Source organism: Pseudoliparis swirei, chromosome 18 (assembly GCF_029220125.1).
Source record: "Pseudoliparis swirei isolate HS2019 ecotype Mariana Trench chromosome 18, NWPU_hadal_v1, whole genome shotgun sequence".
Classification (NCBI taxonomy): domain Eukaryota; kingdom Metazoa; phylum Chordata; class Actinopteri; order Perciformes; family Liparidae; genus Pseudoliparis; species Pseudoliparis swirei.
Genome location: NC_079405.1, coordinates 17,240,806 through 17,262,065, shown reverse-complemented (window position 1 = coordinate 17,262,065; position 21,260 = coordinate 17,240,806). Strand labels below are relative to the sequence as shown.

Below are 21,260 nucleotides of genomic sequence, written 5' to 3'. Positions count from 1 at the left end.
AAACTAAGAAAAGAGATCACATCACTCCTGCACTAGCTGCTCTGCACTGGCTCCCAGTAAAATCAAGAATCACTTTTAAAATTCTTCTCTTAACCTACAAAGCATTGATTGGTGATGCTCCATCATATCTTAAGGAGCTTGTAGTACCATATTGCCCCACTAGAGAGCTACGCTCACTAAATGCGGGACTACTTGTAGTTCCTAGAGTCTTAAAAAGTAGAATGGGAGCCAGAGCCTTTAGTTATCAAGCTCCTCTTTTATGGAACCAGCTTCCAATTTCAGTCCGGGAGGCAGACACAGTCACCTCGTTTAAGAGTAGACTTAAGACTTTCCTCTTTGACAGAGCTTATAGTTAGGGCTGAATCAGGTTCACCTGGTCCAGCCCCTTGATATGCTGCTATAGGCTTATAGCTGCCGGGGGACGTTTTAGGATGCACTGAGTACCTATCTCCTCTTTTTCTCTCCTTAAGGATGAATTTTCATCTCTCAATCACACGTTACTAACTCTGCTTTCTCCCGGAGTCCTTTTGACTTCACGTCTCATGGGGTCATCGGACCCTATGAGACGGCATAGATCCTATCTGCCTGATGGATCATCGAGGTCTGGGTCGTGGAATTCCTGCTCCTGACTACGCCACTGTCCTGTTGAGACTCCGCCCACTGTTGAGACTCCGCCCACTCCTCCTCCCCACCGCCATCTGCCTGATGGATCGTGGAGGTCTCCATCGTGGAATATGCCTACTATGAACTATTCATACACTCTGTCATATTCATTGAATGTATTTTAACTCTAAATCTGTCCTTCTGTACACATTACATCTATTGCATCTGTCCATCCTGGAGAGGGATCCTCCTCTGTTTCTCTCCTGCAGGTTTCTTCCCTTTTTTTCCCCCTGAAGGGTTATTTGGGAGTTTTTCCTGGTCCGATGTGAGGTTTTGGGGCAGGGATGTCTATGTGTACAGATTGTAAAGCACTCCGAGACAAATTTGTAATTTGTGAAATTGGGCTATACAAATAAACTGAATTGAATTGAATTGAATAGGCTTAATGTGACTCCAACCACACCACTGTGTGAGTCTCTAATGAGATTGTTTGACAATTTGAGGTGTAACATGTACAGTGGCTGAGCTGGTTTGGCCCTGCTGCCGCCACTACCACTGGGGCTGTGTGACTGTCCCAGAGAGAATGTCATTTATTGTCTGAGGAGCTAGTTAATATTTAAACTTCATGTTTGTAGATGTGATGAGTGACGGAAACCACAGAACTGTGAGGGAGGGAGGGAAATGGGTATTGGGGCTGTGGCAAGTCAAACCAGTCGCCAGAAAGAAAGGTTGGAATGATGAATGATGAATGGCGACGTTTCGGAACCAAAAATGAGTTTCAATTCAGCCGATATCGGCTTGTAGAAATGTACAATGCAACGTGGTTAATGTTGTGAAACTATTAGTTAGGTTAAGGCAAAAATAACACTTGGTCAAGGTTTGAAAACAATTCCTGCCTTTTGTTATGTCACAAGTGTAAAGTCAACATTTACTTTGGACATTTACATTTACTTGGTTTCCCTGAGGAAAAGACCTGTGTTTATACATTTGATCATACGGTTTCAGCTGTATCTGCAATACAGAACAACTACAATTGTCAGTGGAGAGGAAGCTGGAACATGTTGGGGATATCATGTGCTGTTGTAATTGTAGGGAAAACACATCGCTAGAGCCATCCCTCGCCCCAGTTAAAGACACGAGCAGTTGTTGCTGTGGAAGATTGTGTTAAATGATGCGACTTACTTAAATCAGTCATTGCAAAACCAGATGTCAGGGTTGGAAAGGAAGCATGACTCACAATTATTTTTAGTAATTATTCGCATGTAATGAGGCTTTGAAGAGTTGTAACACTGCTTCACTTTGTTCTTTTAAAGTGCAGTATTTATTGATTTAACCGCATGAAACTAACTTTTAACAATCCGAAATGCATCCAGTTACTGCTCTGAATCCTGCAGCTGCAATTAGTTGAGAAGCTGATGTGGACCTGTATTCTTGTTTTTAAAATATATTCCTGAGGCATCTTTGTGTATATGTAACATATAGCCTAATAGTTGTTCATAGGTTGTCTTATATCTATCTCAGGTGGTGTTTCCATAATAGACTACCTTCATTGTTTTGGAGTTAACATTACTCATTTGGGTAAAGTTTACCTGTCCTTGACATCGTACACTCACACCCTACGACTTTATCTCTATCCCCAGCTCTCTCTCTTAGAGCAGCGTGATTTATAAGGGCCAATAGCCACTCAGTCCCTTTACGCTCTTTAACTCTCCATCTATTGATATTATCCAGCTGGGAAATAGAGCTAAATTATCCCATTCACCAGGTGACCTTATCAGTCGATAGGATTTACCCTCTAAGAGAAACTCATGTACATTGTCACATACACATGCACACACACTGACAGATCTCAACACACAGACAACTGCTTCTGCACATTTAGCAATTTAATTATGGAGACATTATCAAAAATTACAATACAGCTTTTTTCCTCCTAAACTATGGCACAGTGTAGATAACCAGCAATGCAAACCAGCACAAAATGGCTATGAGGGCTCTCAAGATAAGGGAAACAATAGGGAAAAGGCAGACAAAGAAGTATTTCATATAGAGCAGACGTAAAGGAGGCCACCCAACCCCCTCCTTTTGCCCGAATAATACCCTCAGAGAACAGACCGGTAAACCTCTTCATCAGCCCCCAGCCCATCAGTCCTGCCATATATAGACACAACTGGGTGGGGTAGAAGGGATAGAAAATAAATTCCATCACTCTACTCACTTTTCCTCCAAATGCAAACCCTATCCCCTCTGGGCTTAATCACTCCACCGTGTATTTATTCACTTGCTTTGTGGAACAACCTGGCCTGTCATTTAACCCAAAGCTAAACATTGTGCTCAGTGGGCATTTATTTCTTGAAAATAAGCACCAGCAGGCTGCTGGGATGAAGTGCTTTGGGGGATTGAGGGTAAATAACAACATCTCATCCTCTGACGGGACTTTTCCTGCACTGTTTTCTTTCAAAATCTGAGATAACTTCAAGTTGAAGCCCCAAGCAGAAAAAAAACATGGAGTGTTTTGAACAAGAAAAGGTGCTGTGAAAAGCACTTTTACAGAGACAGCTGCTTCAGCTCCATACGCATTCTGTCTCTATTGAAAATGTCTGAAAAAGGCACTGATGCTCTAAACAGAAACCCAGTGGGCACAAGACCTAACATTATCTTCAGGATTATTTCCTCCCCCCATATCAGCTGCCCATAGACAGACAGACATACAGGTACACACACACACACACACACACACACACAGCAGCAACAGTGCCACTATCTCTATACCGGCAGTATCAGTGAAGAGACCCATTCTGACTCCAAGTCTCAGACAGAGCATGTAGCTAACAAAGAGCAGTTGTCTTTGTTCAGCTGCTGCAGGGGAGGGAGGCATGAACACGGAGGGATAAGGATGGAGGATGGGGAGAGACGCCGACTTCCCTTTTTTTCTATTTGAGCTCCAAAAACAGCAGACAAGCAACATTTCCCCCACTAATAAAACACATACACAATTCTACCTGTTCAGACCGAGAGTCCTGAGCTGCAAACGCTTGCTCTGCTTAACCCTTGTGTTGCCTTAGGGTCATTTTGACCCGATTAAATATTTAACCCTCCCCCCGCCTTTGGGTCATTTTGACCCGATTCAATGTTTCACCCTCCTGTTACCTTTATATTTACAAACATATTTTACCCTTTGGGTTCAATTTGACGCCAGCAATTAAAACCTCCAGAAAATTATTAGAATTAATATTGTTTTCCAAGTTTAAGTGTGAGGCACTTTATGTTTGTTTGTTGACTACCGAAAGAACACCGACATTAAACATTGAATGGGGTCAAATTAACCCGAAGGCGGCAGGAGGGTGTAATATTGATTCGGGTCAAAATGACCCGAAGGCAACACAAGGGTTAAGCAGGTGTGTTTAAGGACTTCAATGATTTTTGACAGTTACAGTAGTGGTGTATAATATAATGCAGTTTATTCCTTTTAAGCATGCAGTTGATCTCTGCTCTTAAAGAATTAGTTTAGCTTGAACAATGCTGGCAAGACTATCGGCTCCAGCTATGCAAGCACATGTGTGAGACTGTACTTGGAGACAGTGGCGCCTTTGAGCTAAACGCTTACATCAGCATGCTGATATGCTTACAATGGCAATGTACACATGCTTATGTGTACAGATTGTAAAGCCCTTTGAGGCAAATTTGTAATTTGTGATATTGGGCTAATACAAGAGGCAAATGAGTTTCCTCCGTAGGGTGGCCGGGCTCAGCCTTAGAGAGAGGGTACGGAGCTCGGACATCAGGAGGGAGCTTGGAGTCGAGCCGCTACTCCTTCGCGTTGAAAGGAGTCAGCTGAGGTGGTTCGGGCATCTGATTCGGATGCCTCCTGGACGCCTCCCGTTAGAGGTTTTCCAGCCACGTCCAACTGGGAGGAGGCCCCGGGGAAGACCCAGGACACGCTGGAGGGATTATATCTCCCGGCTGGCCTGGGAACGCCTCGAGATCCCCCAGAATGAGCTGGAAATGTTGTGGGTGAGAGGGAAGTCTGGGTCAGCCTGCTGGGTCTGCTGCCCCCGCGACCCGACCCTGGAATAAGCGGATGAAAATGGATGGATGGATATTAGGCTATACAAAATAAAGTGAATTGAATGTTAAGCAGTAATGTCCATTTTCACCATCTTATGCAAATTCGCAATGTGTGCTCTTCCGTATGTACTTTTACACATACTATATAAGGCGCAAGTATGACAAAATGCAGCACACGTAACTGAAAAACTCATAACGGTAAAAATCTTTGGTGTGGAATACTGGACAAAAACATTCAATGGTCACCATTGGAAGAGAAGGAACTTTCAACATTTGAAAATATGGCGTCAGAGGAAGCTGCGATGGTTACAATTGTTCCAGTGAACGATATACTATCAAAATGTGGGTTTGCAAATATTTTGGCGAGCAACAACTGCGGTCAAATGTTGGCGGTAATTTTCCCTCTGATTGCAATGTGCAATTCAGAGATGAAGCAGACCGATGTTGCGACTTGTTTTTTTCAGTAAGCCGCCATGTTCGATTTGAGACAAAACCCTGTCAAAATGCATGCACGACGCAAGTATGGAGCTACAAGGTTTATATAGAATATGGACGTTTAGTGAGCTAGCATGTTTGTCAATTAGCACACATGCTCAACATAGACAGTAGGCTACAGCCGTACAGCTAATGCAGATAGCAATGTTGTTAATTGTTCAGGTATTTAGTCATCCTAAGTATTGGACACATTTTAAAAAGGTCATGTAATCCTCAAAGGTTAATACACTTCATCAGAGGTGTACGGTAGTAACGATAAGTCCCAGTGCACACTATTATGACGCACCCTAGTTCATGCTAGTTATACCAGGTAGGAAGCGCACAACAAAAACAATACGCATATAATTGTGTGATGACTGCTGACTATTTCATACACACACAAAAAACATGATGAAGTCGAATTTCCCTTTTCGAGGATATATAGTATATTGCAAATAGACCTGTACTTGTATAGCGCTTGCTTTAGAACTATGTCATTATTCACCCATTCACACCCATTAATACGCTGATGGCCAACCTGCCCATCAGGACTAACTAACATTCACACACACATTCACACACCGTAGGCACAGCCATGGGAGTATTTTGGGGTTAAGTGTCTTGCCCAAGGACACATCGACGTGGGCTAGCTCAACCCTGAGCAACAGTCGCCCCACATGGCAATAAAGTAAATTTAATAGTAAAATAAGATAATACCAATAGTAAATCTCAATCAACATTTGAGTCTGTTCCTCACTCAACATATTGTTGGAGGGCCCCCTCTCTCTACTGGCGCCCCCATCCCACGGGCCCCAGTGCAACCGCGCCAGCCTTCACTGTCTATATCTACGCCCTTGTAATTCTAGAACGTATCCTCTGGGAAACGTGAGTGTGTCCAAAATGTCAAAATGTGTCTTTGTTTTTTTTCTTCTTCTGAACCAAAGTGATGAACCAAATGCCATATTGCCATCCCCACACAGTCAAATCGGCATTGTCAATGTAACAATTAAAGAGTACATTTTAACACTTAGCCAGTGAACATATGGTCCCTTATCTTTAGAGTGTTAAAGTAACACTGAACATAGTGTTAACATTTCAAAGTTAACGCAACTCTGGTAAGAGTTATTATTCCACACTGAGAACTTAAAGTGTTAATTTTGATTAACACTAGACCGAGTGTCAATCAAAATGAAGACTTCTAAGTGTATTGTTATCTGTATGTTCAGTGTTACTTTACATTACATTTAGCTGACCCTTTTATGCAAAGCGACTTACAATCATGTTACATTCATACACCATAGACACAGCGACAGGGAGGAACTCAGGGTTAAGTGTCTTGCTCAAGGACACATCGACTAAAATGGGGATTAAACCGACAACCCCCTGAAGACGGACCTGCTAACCCAGAGTGGCTCTTTAACACTCTGTGTAGCTTTTGACTCGGTCACATTAGCCGTCTGCAATTTGATATTTCAAGAGGCAAAAACAGCTTGAGTGTAAGTTGAACACAGTATCGAGATATTCTAAAATGTTGCTTCTGCTGAAATATCAAGATTTGATCAAATAAAGTGATTTCAAAGTGAAACTATTTCTAGAATTAAAACGAGCGTGATGAAACTCAATTTGAAAAGAGAAGTAAGAGGCGGAGCTTTCCAGAGTAACAGTGAACGTTGTCATCAGGTTTTATTATTGCTCTAGTTGTAATGAGTCAATTCACTTTAACTTGGAATTTTTAACACTGGGGAATTAACTCTGAATATTTACACCAACACTGGGGGCTATTTACTCCTGCTATTGTTGTAATAACTCTGAAAAAGTTAATATACTTTGACACTACATTTTTAACTGGGGAATTTACTGTGTTGGGCTGCTGGCATGGTGAAAACCTGAGCAAGGGAAAAATGTGACCATCAACATGTTACCATACAACCAACATTCACGTTATGTTCAGCTTTCCAGCAGGAAATAAAGAGACACGATGTTGTTGTGAGGTAGAGAGAACTTTAAAAGCTAAGTAAACTTCATTCATAATTAACTCAGAACCTTTCGTTTGTTTCCTGCTCTTTTCCTCCTAACATACTCTTGGTAATTATTTAATGATGAGACACAGATGGTTAAGACATCTTTAACGCTGTGCTGTCATACTTTGCAAAGGGATGCATGGAATGGAATGAATAGTTAAATGAATTACAGAATATTTAACTTAATGGTCATGTTTTTCCAGCTGTGTCTGAAATCTGTAGTTTAAAACCCCCCAAAAAATGAGTTAACTAATTAGAGCTGTTCTCTTCTCCTTCTTTGCAAACATCAGTGAGCTGCGGATGCGACATGTCAATTCAATATTAATGTTCTGGGTTTTTTTCTGTGAAAGGAAAAAAACAACTCAGGTTAATGTTTTTAAGATGTGAACATAAGACGGATTAATATGTAAAACCAATTAACACAAGGTCACAAAGAACAGAGTTCTGTGACATTACTGTGATGTCACGAGTATAATTCTCAGTTTGGCAAGTCAAAGACACACACACACATACTGGGGTCATCGCGGTGGAGGAGAGATAGAGAAATGTGGGTGTGTCTCTGTGTCCAGTGATACACACACAGGAAGAAGGAAGGAAGGAAGGGTAGGAGGAAGGAACAAAAGGAAGCCAGGTCAGGAGGCAAAGAAGGTAGGAAAGGAAGCGAGGCAAAAAGGCAAGGAAAGACCCCCTCACCCTGCGCTCTCTCTGTGTCTCTCCACTCCACCCCTCCCCTACGCAGGCAGGCAGGAGGAAACTGACCTCATTCAGTTTATTTTGTATAACCCAATATCACAAATTACAATTTTGCCTCAGAGGGCTTAAAAATCTGTACACATAGGACATCCCTGTCCCTGGACCTCACATCGAATCAGGAAAAACTCCCAAGAAATTAAAAAAAACAAATGAAAGTCAATACCCAAGAGCTGCAGCTAAATTGCTTTGCTCAGGAGCAAATTTAAAGGGATACCTTGATTTGGTTGTTAAGTGTCTCTGATTGGTTGCGGAGTGGCACACTCTAATGTAGGCACTAATGCAAAGTGACAAGTGTAACAGGAGTCACGACCCCATCACCTCTGTGGCTATTAAGACCAATTCAGATGAGACCTTTCCCACTTACGTTCATCTTGAGCCCTTGACAGTGGAACTATATGTAAACAGTCAATGCCAGTGGAAGAGCACTGCCTTACGTTTCAACAATGATTGACACAGTTAACACATGCATATGTATATATGTAGATGTATATGTAGAGTATATACCTGGTCTGTTGCTGACACTGTCACCGCTGTTTGGGCCAATTTGAAGTTTAACCTCATCTTGGAATAAACCTCTTTTTCTTCTGCAGCTGAATATTGTTCAGAATATGTCTATGTTTAATTAGACAAAATATGGATACCTTATTCATTTTTCTATGCAAGGAAGTCCAAGGAATCTTATTTGAGTGATGTGGAAGAAAATACTTAAAATAATAGTTTGACGTTTTGGAGATCACATGACTGTGTGTGTTTTTACCTGGTGGTTATTTTCTTCCAACATCTATTTCATCACTCCTCAACACTCATGTAATATGCAACCCATCAATTACCGTATAACAAGCACTAAAGAGAAAACCGACACCTTGTGTTCTCAGTTGAGCGATGCAGCGAGATGACAAGAAGACTTGCGAAAGGTAAATACGTTTCTGTGTGACTGGTTTTCCCAGATGGCCATGTGGAGGGAGCTGTTTGATCAGTCAGAGATCTAATAAACCGATAGATATGCTGCATTGCCTTTCCTGGGAGGGAGTTGTTGCCATAGCAACCACACCTCCAGCACTGCAGGTTAATGGTGGGAAATTAGGATTTGTCGGTTGCAACTAACACACATAAAAGGGTGCTGCATCAACTCTGAGCTCTCTGTGGTGGCAGAACGATACAACAGGCTCCCACAGTGCAGGTCTTTGAACAAGTTCCAGTTGGCCTCCAGCAAAATGAATTACATTTCACTCATGAGTTTGTATTTAGAAAGGCTTTTCTCTATTTTCTTCATGAAGTCAGTCGGCACCAAATCCTGAATCTGAAAGTATTAAAACATGTCAAATCAGATTACCATAATCTCTCTAAGAGGCGGTTTTAAGTAAGTTTCAAACTGTTGAAACTTTGTGTTTGAATAGAAATGAATACTGTTACTGTTGCCTCCTAAACCCTCTGTTACTCTAAGTTGTCAGAAGTCTATTTTGCTGAACCTTTCAAATGTTTGGCTGTTTGTGTTCAGAAGTAACTTCTAGGCTAAATTAATAAAGAGTGTTTACTTTTCATGTATTGCATTAATGAGGCGACTGCATAAATTTGTTCAAGCTTCACAGTTTTCTGGAGACATTTCTGCCAAATAAACAACACTGGAGGACTTATTGTGGACTAGCATGAAGCTGTAGAGGCTGTCTGAGAACAATTTATAGAGGAGAAAAACCGTGCAATGAACAACACTTTTCTGCTTCCAAAAGGCTGTCCGTCCCTCTGATGAACAACAAGTCAAACACTGTCAATAACTCACCAACACAAAATATCAACTGCTGCCTATATCTATTAGCATTTTAGTTTTGAATGCCACAATGTGTTGCTTTGTAGGTACATTTAATCTGGCACTGTCAATAACAACTCCACACACTGTATATAGAGTACATAGACATCATTACATTAATTTATAATCATCCAGTCCATTTATATTAATGAATTCACTAATTATTTCCTAATTAGTTTTGTTTACAATTGCTTAAGAGTTAAGCGTCGTTGTCTTTGACCCCAGCTGTTATTTATATTTGTGTTAGTACATTATAAGAGATGCATAAAATGGGACAACGTTATTGTTTGTGCATACTTGGCCAATAATGCTTATTCTGATTCCGTTTAATTCCAATATGAACAGCCAACACATGCAAGTGGCATCTGCCTGGCACACTTTCTGGTCTGAACACAGAGATAATCAAATCTTTTCTTGTAGCAGTGGATGATGAACCTGTCAGGCAGCTCCCAAAGCAGCAGCGCAACCAGCAAGTGATGCAACGTTGTCATTTTCACTGTTCCCCTGAGGGGGGGATGGGCAGGAGGAGGAGGAGGAGGAGGAAGAATCAAAACAAGTGACACTTCTGAGAGAACAGATTTCTCCCTTTCGACATGACCCCTGTGTGCAAGAGTTTTGTATATGTGTGTGAGATATAATATATAATTGATATATAACTGAGAGAGACTCACAAGATCCACTTCAAAGTCCATTTCATTATCATAATTATCATGCATTATGAATGAGCAAGTCATTCAATTTCAACTGTTGTCCATGGCACCAGCAAGTCTTGTGATGTCCTCCCCTCAAACAAACCTTTTCCTAACTGACAAATATATTTCACTTATGTTGACGTGAGGATTGACAACAGAAGCCATCTTAAAGAGGTTAGCAACAGAAGCATTCAAACAATGAGATCTCAGCTGGTCCCTCCAGCACTTACACCACCACATTCTCACTCTGCAGCTCGTGGCCGATAGGCGGGGACTTGTTGTGTTCCCATGGTTTGTGATGATGACAGAACATATGGTGAGGTTGCCTGTTTGGGCATCACTGTTGGTCTCAGACGAGTTTCAGTCGAGCTGACCTGCACCAGGCAGCTGCTCGTCACTGGAAGCTGTGCGCCGCATGCAGCGTTTCCCCTTCGGAAGTTTCAGCGCGTCTCCAGCGCTGGAGATCACAGCAAATATTCAAACCAAGATACAACCAGAGATAAGATTCGTTCTCATTCATAAGGCTGATTGTTTTTATTCTAAAACATTATCTTTAACATCTCGCGCATCATCTTGGAGCTGCGGATACTGGATGGGTCAGATAACCTGCAGCAGGAGCTCTTCAGAGGTGAGCAATGTGTTTATTACGCATCGGCTGAAATTGTGATACATATGTCTATGCAATGTATTAACCGATCTGTTCTTCATTTCCTGCTTAGGAGAAATGGTTTATATCAGTCCGGTCTAGAAAAGAGTGTTGAACTCGAAAAGATTAACTCATAATTTTTACGTTGTAAGGAATGTGTCGATCAACAAAGATGAAAATGAACAAAACGCGTCCTTTCTCCACCGCCGCGTGGGTCCTCTTGCAGCGCGTGTTCTCACCGCAGAGAGGAAAGGTATCACATAGCTTCAACAAACAAAGATTTTATAAAACAGAAGATCGATCCTAAAAGTTGAGCATATTTATAGATGTATTCTTGTATCTGCTGCGTGTGTGCGTCGGGTCAGTCTTATCAATAACATGTAGGCTATAGAAGTATTATATCTGCAAGGAAACTGTGCTTTGCGGTCAACCTATCATTATTATTAAGTCAAGACAATTTATGAAACATATGAACGGATGAACAAAGGGAACCAAAACAAAACATGCCCAAATACAATCCGTGCACTGCAACCCTGTGATGATATTTAGAGACATTGTGTTGCCCATACTTATACTTACTTATTATAGCCATGAATGGCCAATCACTGAACTCTGAGTCTCTAAAGGGCTCATAATTAAAACTGTCGTCTTGCCAGCAGTCCTGATATTCCACTGCACAGTGACACCAGGTTCAACTAACAGTGAAGTGTAACATTTACACAAACTGCAGCATCACTCTCCAGTGCAGAGTGCTGCTGAAACAGCTGAGTAGCAGAAATGGGTTAATGTGCTCCATCAAGCCTATTTGCGTGCCCAAGACTCAGGAAATTGGCAGCTGTCTCTGAAATGAAGACACAGAAAAGAAAGACAAGGGTTCCAGGGTTTCTGCTCAGACGCTTGAGAAAGCAGGGGGAGTGTGTATTGTTAGGGTCACCTTTGTTAATGTGCTCCGTTGTTTCAGCTGCTGCACAGCGCCACCTGTTACTGAAACCACCAAGACCACAAAGAATCACAAATATCAGGACACTGTGGTAGATGGGTCATCACGTATATGTTTTATTAAGAACATTAGGCACTGCATGATTTGCACGCTTCTTTTCTGGAAATCGCAACCACACAACTTGTATGAAAACACTTTGTCTTGGGAGTAAGAGCAGACAATTGATCCAGATGTCACCCAATGAGCCAATGATATGTATAGAAGGCCGTGGCACCTTCCCCCAGTCTTCACAAGGCATCGTGACGTATCTCCTCAGCTGGTAATGAGGAGTGTGAGAACCTGCCAAAACAAAGACACGTCTTGGTGCGTCTGTGTGTGTTTGGGTACGAGCCATTGTGAGCCACAGGGCCTTAACTCTGCAGCATGTGTCAGTGATGGGGTTCCCACAGCAGACAAGGGTGCAGCGGCTTGACCTTCTCCCTTTGTGAGCGTGAGCTAAAGGGGAACATGGAAACACGGCGGGCCATTGTAAGGTTTCGTCAAGATGTTATGACTGAGTCAGCTGTGATATCATATCAGCCATCAACTGAAAAAAGAGAAGAAAAGTTTAGTTAAACCAAAACTTGGAAAAACATGTTCCAATGTATGCCCTTTCTGAAAATCCATTTTAAAAACATTATAATGACACACTATTTTGTGGTTTTAAAGCAAGTTTGAACTGTGCAAGTTAATCTTTCTCTGCATTGTTTAAAATAGTGATTCCCCAGAGATTAGAGACCTGCCCCATCAGTGTAATTGATCAATGCTCCAATGACAACATATTGGCCTTCCACCAACATTGAAACTGTCAGGATGGATGAAGTGGAGGATGAGGGCATAAGGAGAGAGAAACAATTGAACGCCAGCGACAAAAAATGGTGCCAAGAACCATCTCATTTCCACAGGGAAATAAAGCGACCATATTGATTTGCAGTTGGCAGAAATGCAAAGACAAATTTGCCATGCTGCGATTTTTAACCCTAAAGCAGTATAAAGAGACATTGCAGCACATTTTTATTTCATTCCATATCCTGTTTTGAATTTTCTCATTGTACCTTCAGCCCTATTGCGCTTTCAGTTCATCAGTTTCCTCCCGTGGCCTTCCAATTAAAGAAAACAGAGCTCTCCAACCTCTCCCTCTTTACTTTTTCTCGTCTCTCTGACTGAGTGTACATGCATCCATCTCCTCCTCGACTCTACACCTCTGCCATCAGCAGCTGCAACGGAGCCCAGTGTGATGTGAAGTGAGACGCATGCATACTAATAGGGCGGGATGTCTCTGAGGCAGGCCAGCACATGGAGAAAACATCAGGCAACACCACTCAGCTCCCCAGCACCACATGATAGCTCTGGGTTGAAACTGATTGTAAAATACTGCCGCTTGAGTCTCAAAAAATCGAGAAAAATACATTATTACAGTGCGGTGTATGCTGATACAGACTTCTGAGCATATGTGCATGATATAATTGTGCTTATGTTGTTTTATCATATGGTTTTTATCTCAGTAGCATGTTCCGAAAGCTGCCCGATGACACTGATAGCTCTACTCATGTCTTCTCATTTGGTTATGAAACAGACATGCCCGTGGCATAGCCGTTGCTATGGGGATGGCATGTCTGAGAGCTTGTTGTGCAGCTGCTGATTCAGAAACACTGCTTACATTTTGCACCCAGTTAAAAGGACCGTAGAATAAAGGGGGTGAAACCAAAGCCTCCTATGAAAGATGATGCAGTGTGTGAAGTGAGGTGAAGTGAGGTCCCTCCCAGCAGCACCAGTGACACACGGGGAAGATTTGTATTAGCAGCATTGCATCTAAACTCTGAGAAGGTGTTAAGTGAAGACAATGAAATGTCCTCAAACCAACCTAGGTAACATCATTTTAACAAGTCTTTCAAAGCAAATACTTTTTTTAACTGTCTTTCTCTGAAAACAATGACTGCCGCCTGCAGACACAAACACTTGCATTTCATAGATCTAAAGAGGAATGGTCCTTGCATCTGACTGCACTGCAGCTCTGTTTTTTAGGTTCTTCATTGCTCCCTGTATTGTTCATAGATCCTGTCCTATAACTGGATTTTTGAGACCTTAGCATGAAGAACACAAAGCTTATTATGTCCCACAATTACATTGTCTTGTTGCCAACCTCAGGGCCCGTGATCCTCTGAAGGTTTAACAGAACCCAGTGGAAACATCAGCTCCTATGTGTGTACTTGGAGAGAACGTGTGCATTTTAAATGTGTAATGTGTGCTTAGATTAAAGCCTCATAAAGATTGGGTGAGCAAAGAGAGTAAATCCCTCCTGCTGGAGGCTTCAATTCAGACAGTCAACTGGATAATCCCATGCTGTTGAGGGATTTTTTCTGCCTCCTTTCAGCAGTCTGCATATGCATTAATGTCACAGCGTGTGAAGGGAAACCAAAAGTATAGTTTTTGTCACTGTGGAGATGGGAGATGGCTGCAGTGTAGATAGTATGTGTGCATTTTATGATACTTACAGTGCTCTCTGCAGCCTTAGCCAAGAAATATTTTTGGGTGGATTATGGATACAGCTGTGCTGGCACACAACTGGTCCAGGCCTGCTTTGAGTTAATTAATCTCAAATCTAATCTCTGTCGCATCCCAGAGAACAAGAGTTCACAAAGGACATTCACAAGGTAAAACATGAGTTTGGACAATCAAATAATGTTTGAGTTGATTCATGTGACAGATGGATAGATGGAGTGTTTAAAAGTGTCTTCAAACACATGCATACGTTCGTTGTATGTCATCTGCATGAAAGCACCAAGTAAATGATGTGTGATGGAGATGCTTAGGTCTCGGCTGCAGAGAAAACTTTCCCACACACACTGTAGCAGAGTGCAAAAGCAAGGAAGGCGGTAATGGGTCATGTATCTGGTTTGCACAGCTTTATGTAAAACTTAAAAAGAATACTAAAAGAATACTTCATACAAAAAAATACAATTTCTATCAATTACTCAACTTGTGTTATCTCGGGTTCCTGATGAAACATGCCTCCAAGGCGAACAATATCCTGATGAATTGAAGTATGCGGGCTGCGTTTACCTGTAATAGTTAACTCCAACCACTTCAGAAGTTATCAGTGAGAAAGAGCATATGTGCTCAGCGGAGGTTCCTTGGGTCAAACAGGTCAACACGTACGTACAGTGAGAGAAAGGTAAAACGGATGCAGACCCCCGTAGTGCTGCCAGTCTGCCAGAAACCTGGTGCCAGGTGTCTGAGTTTTATAGGCTCAGCATGAAAGCAGTGATTACTCTGCCTGTCTCCTCCAATTTAATACCCGAGCAATGCAACACATGGGGGAAGAGAGAAGACAGACAAAAATATCACCAAGTTAATCTGTATATTCCAAGGCACCGTAGATCGTCGTTTAATTGAAAGACATTTGAATGGATTATAGGAGGAACTGAATGATGGATTATTAAGCAGTTAGAATCTATGAATAGAGCCCAGAGAAGGTTGAGGTCCCTGCTGCCACACTTCAGTCACACTTAGGAAATCCAATCAGTTTGAGTGTGACCGGGTCATTGCAAAGAAGAAGAAGAAATATTTAAATTTTCATTTTACATATAGTTATATACATATATGACATGAATTCTCTGCATTTAACCCATCCTTAAAGAGCAGTGGGCTGCAGTTAAGCGCCCAGGGAGCAACTGGGGACCAGCCACCTGACAGCAGACACATTTGTGTTTTTATTCCAAAAGGAAGAAACATGGATGAGCTGTCATGGTCATCTATGTTTCTTCCGCATAGTCACTGTATTTCAGACAAGCTGCTTTTAGACTGCAGTGCCACTCTTCTGGCATGTTTCCGTTTCAAGAAAAAATATTTAAAAATCAAATAGAGGAAAAACATCTTTATCAGTTTTATATTAATACTGGAGAAACGTGTCAGTTTTTATGTGAAACAAAATACTTAACTATCTTTCTCTGTTGCACAAACACATACACCCACACACACACACACACACACACACATGGACAAAGTCATGCCTGCACACAGGAATGATTCGTCATTACATATCTTTCACACACATGTTTAATATAAATGGATATATTTAAGGATTTGTTCAAGGAAACTGATGACTGATTCTTCATCCCCATTACTTATCATATGCTTGTGAAAACTGAGTCAGTACCTTTCATCCCGACAGATGTTTCTGGAAGTTGGTGTCATGAAATCAACAAAATTAGAGCATATGCGTAACATATTGCAATTCCTTTTGGGGCCCGGTCTGTCAGTCCCCTCCAATGTCTTTCTACTTGTCTCACTTTAACCAAAACTTTAAGAGTCATGGTGTGCATGAATCAGCAGTAGCTATGGCTCTTCCAACTTTCACATGTGCATGCTTCCCATGGGCTTTTATCATAAGTCGTGAGTGATTACCAGGGAAGAGCACACACTCCCTGTTTATTAAGGCCGTTGTGTAGTGGGTTCACAGCCAGAGCTGCCGGGCCGCTGTGCCTACACCACGCACTCGTTCAAAAGGATCACTGGTACCAAGCTGTATGGAGATAATCTACCCAGCCCAAGAACTCAAAACATGTTGGTAATCTCTGAGGAGACAGATAGCAACACATCAGGGAAGCAGAGCTAATATCAACCATATCATCTTTGAGAATATCCAAAATATAGCTATCGTTGAATGTAGAAACAGTGAAACTCAAGGAACAGAGAATGGTCAAGCGAACAGCATAATGGTGAAGTAGTAGTTTTGACATGCATGGCCTCCCTCCATTGTGTGTCAAGATCCAGATGTAATTAATTCTCAAACGTATTCTTATTTTATGGCTACCAAGCAGTTCATTAAAAGGTAGGGAATGAATGACTACACGAGAGCAGATTTATTCTACACTGTTGGACGTGTCAACTTGGTCCCCTCAATATCTGTGGGGTGGCACTTGCATGATTTCTAACACTTACAAGGAAACCAAATATGTTGCCCTTACTTTCTCACATTCTCTATTCAGCTGTTTTTTCTGTTAATCAAATTCAATACTTTTTTTCAAACTGATAATCAAATAAGTTGCATATGTTAAATGGTTTAACATTGTACTTGCTTTCTGTCTTTTTCTTTAGGCTCAAACCTCAAGGTGAGAACAAACAATCAGCAGAGGTCACGTTTGGACCAGATGATCTTCTGCCCTGGATTCTGCAAATAACCATTTCCTGGATTTGAAATCTCCACTGTGGAAAATGACAACAGCATTCAGCAAGCAGTGAAGAAAACTAATGCTCATGAACGTTCTCTCCAAGGCTTTCTCAAGAACACTGGCTCTCTCTCGTCGAAGCTTTGTGTGAGCTGGCATAGCAGACACGATGGCGCACGGTTCACAGCAGTTGCCTCCTCTACTCTGGCTGTGTATGGGACTATTTCTGGCCCCCGTATATGGCAAAGAATGTCCACATTTGTGTGTTTGTGAGATCCGCCCGTGGTTCACCCCCCAGTCGACCTACAAGGAGGCAACCACAGTGGATTGCAATGACTTGAGGCTCATGCACATCCCGACAAACCTATCCACGGACACTCAGGTGTTACTGCTCCAAAGTAATGCCATCTCTCACACCAGTGGAGAGCTGGAGGCGCTGTTCAACTTGACAGAGTTGGACCTATCCCAGAACAACTTCAGCACCGTGGAAGCCGTGGGCCTCACAAGTATGAACCACTTAACCACCCTGCATCTAGAGGAGAACCAGATTAGCCAGCTGCCAGACCACTGCCTCGGAAACCTCTCCAATCTCCAGGAGCTCTACATCAACCACAACCAGATAAGCGCCATCTCCCCTCGGGCATTTGCAGGCATGCGCAGCCTGCTGCGCCTTCATCTGAACTCCAACAGGCTCCATGTCATAGACAGCCGCTGGTTTGAAGAAACACCTAACCTTGAGATACTCATGATCGGGGAGAACCCGGTCATTGGCCTCCTCGACATGAACTTTAAGCCTCTAGGAAGTCTGAGGAGTCTGGTCCTGGCTGGCATGGACCTCACTGATGTTCCAGCAAATGCCTTTGTAGGTTTGTATAGCCTCGAAAGCATTTCTTTCTATGACAACAAACTGGTCAGAATTCCTCAACTGGCCCTTCAAAAAGTTCACAATTTGAAATTCTTGGATTTGAACAAGAATCCAGTTCACAAAATCCAGGAAGGAGATTTCAGGAACATGTTACGTCTGAAGGAGTTGGGCATCAACAATATGATGGAGTTAGTGTCAATTGATCGCTATGCTCTGGACAACCTACCAGAGCTGACAAAGCTGGAGGCCACCAACAACCCGAAGCTGTCTTATGTGCATAGGTTGGCCTTTCGGGACATGTCCTCTTTGGAGAGCCTGATGCTCAACAATAACGCCCTCACTGCCCTTTACCAGCACACTGTGGAGGTTTTGCCTAATCTGCGGGAAATCAGTCTGCATAGCAACCCATTGCGTTGTGACTGTGTCATTCAGTGGATGAGCTCTAACAGGACCACGGTGCGCTTCATGGAGCCCCTGGCCATGCTTTGTTCCTCCCCACCAGAACTCAAAGGCCAGCGGGTTCGAGAGGTAAGGCTGCTGCAGTCCCCGGAGCAATGCCTGCCTCTCATATCCCACAATACCTTCCAGAGCCACTTGAACCTCGAGCTGGGCATGACTGTCAGTCTCGACTGCAGAGCCATGGCCGAACCACAGCCTGAGATCTACTGGGTGACTCCTCTTGGGTCCAAAATCACAATTGACTCTCTGTCAGAGCGGTACCACTTGAACAATGAGGGGACCCTGAGGCTGTCTCATGTTCAGGTGGAGGATTCTGGTCGTTACACCTGTGTGGCCCAGAACACGGAAGGAGCCGACACACGGGTCGCCACCATCCGTGTGAATGGCACCCTGCTCGACAGCGCCCAGGTGATGAACATCTACGTCAAGCAGACCGAGTCGCACTCCATCCTGGTCTCCTGGAAGATCAATTCTAACGCTATGTCCTCCAACCTGAAGTGGGCCTCCGCCACCATGAAGATTGACAACCCGCACATCACCTACACGGCTCGCGTCCCCGTAGACGTCCATGAGTATAACCTCACACACCTTCAGCCTGCCACAGAGTATGAGGTATGCCTCACTGTCTCCAACGTCCACCTGCAGACACACAAGTCGTGTGTTAATGTGACAACACGCGGCGCTACCTTCGCCCTGGACCTGTCAGACCAGCACCCGAGTGCGGCTGTGTTGGCTGTCATGGCGACAATGCTGGCTTTCCTCAGCCTGGCCACCGTGGTCGTCTACATAGCTCGCAGATGGAAGAGAAAAAACTACCACCACTCTCTGAAGAAATACATGCTGAAGACGTCCTCTATCCCTCTGAACGAGCTTTACCCTCCGCTCATCAACCTGTGGGAGGTGGATGCGGAGAAGGACAAAGAAGGCAGTGCAGAGGGAAAACTCTCTCCTGTTGACACCACACGCAGTTATTACATGTGGTGAGAACTCAGTCAGGAGGCCTGGCTGCCCTCCAGCAGCACAAAAGACACACTTTTGCCATTTTGGTGCAAAAGTCAAAGTTGCAAATGTTTTTTTGTATTTTTAGCTTTGCTAATAAGAGGCAGAGCGATCGAGGACAGGGTTTTTATTAGTATAGCGTATCGCCTTTGTTTAATTCTTTCTATCTCTTAATTGTTTTGGACTTTCCAGGATGGCAGCTGTATTTAGCCTCCAGGTTGTCTTAGTTGCTATGCTCTTGTTTCCGTGGTGCATTTTTTGACACACTTTCTGTAATAATAGAGCAGCAGGTGCCGATGATCTTCTTGCAGCATTAGTAGCAATCAGTGTTTCTTTCTCTGTTTTGTAAAACAGACACTCACTGATAATATGATTAATATGATGATAATTGTGCAGTAATGTTGTATCAACTATACCTTTTAACTTTCTGATTTATATTGCAAGAGAATAGGATTTGTAGTTTGCTAATAAATGTGATGTTAATGCTAGAAATATAAATGTTTGCTCAAACATTTGGAGTCTTTCTACTAAGATGCACTAGAAACTTTTTGAACTTTTCCCCATTTACTCATTTATTTTGCTAGACTTTTTCGCTAATTACGTAGTTTATTATTTACACATGCAATCTGTATGCTGAAGAATTTACAATAAATACCATTTTGGTTCTTTTGCAGACATTTGGCCTTTATTTTCATTCCCGTTCTAATCTATATTATTATTTTATAGTTTCAAACAGGCTCTCTCACTCCCAGGTAATAGCTCAGTGGGGTAAGAGGGCCGTCCTGCAACCGCAGGGTTGTGGGTTCGATCCCCGCTCTCCCCATTAGTTGCAAGTCGAAGTGTCCTTGAGCAAGGCACTGAACCCCCAGTTGCTTCCCGGGCGCTTCACCGCAGCCCACTGCTCCTTAATAACTAAGGATGGGTTAAATGCAGAGAACTAATTTCCCCTTGGGGATTAATAAAAGTGTATATTCTTCTATATTCTAATACATGCTGTTGGTTGGAGTCTTAATCGCATCATCTTTGAAGAACTTAAATTCATCTCAGCCCAAAACTGTCAGCTTTACATTGTCAGTGCTCACTGCCTCGAACCATCAGCTTAACTTCTCAATATGTGGATGAAAGAATCACACTGTACAGTCAGACAAATAAATATAAGTAAGAGGATGTGCTGCCCTCTGGTGGATGCTACACTTACATACGTACAAACTACATAAAAAACATATATATATACAGGACTGTCTCAGAAAATTAGAATATTGTGATGAAGTTCTTTATTTTCTGTAATGCAATTAAAAAAACAAAAATGTCATGCATTCTGGATTCATTACAAATCAACTGAAATATTGCAAGCCTTTTATTCTTTTAATATTGCTGATTATGGCTTACAGCTTAAGAAAACTCAAATATCCTATCTCTAAATATTAGAATATCATGAAAAAGTATACTAGTAGGGTATTAAACAAATCACTTGAATTGTCTAATTAACTCGAAACACCTGCAAGGGTTTCCTGAGCCTTGACAAACACTCAGCTGTTATAAATCTTTTTTTTAACTTGGTCTGAGGAAATATTAAAATTTTATGAGATAGGATTTTAGAGTTTTCTTAAGCTGTAAACCATAATCAGCAATATTAAAAAAAATAAAAGGCTTGCAATATTTCAGTTGATTTGTAATGAATCCAGAATGCATGACATTTTTGTTTTTTTAATTGCATTACAGAAAA

General features: G+C 42.3%; 2 protein-coding genes across 2 annotated transcripts in view; both read left to right on the top strand.

The window, feature by feature from the left end:
* si:dkey-28n18.9 (sorting nexin-6) overlaps window positions 1-21,260 on the top strand; it is a 72,607-nt gene that overhangs the window by 24,165 nt on the left and 27,182 nt on the right. The gene's annotated exons all lie outside the window — the stretch shown is intronic.
* LOC130208606 (leucine-rich repeat neuronal protein 1-like) lies at window positions 17,339-20,513 on the top strand. Its single transcript, XM_056437846.1, has one exon. It carries the CDS (start codon window positions 17,381-17,383, stop codon window positions 19,517-19,519), a length of 2,139 nt encoding a protein of 712 aa, XP_056293821.1. The 5' UTR covers window positions 17,339-17,380; the 3' UTR covers window positions 19,520-20,513.

Coding starts and splice junctions, on each gene's coding strand:
- LOC130208606 (XM_056437846.1), top strand. CDS start 17,381: ATGGCGCACGGTTCACAGCAGTTGCCTCCTCTACTCTGGCTGTGTATG.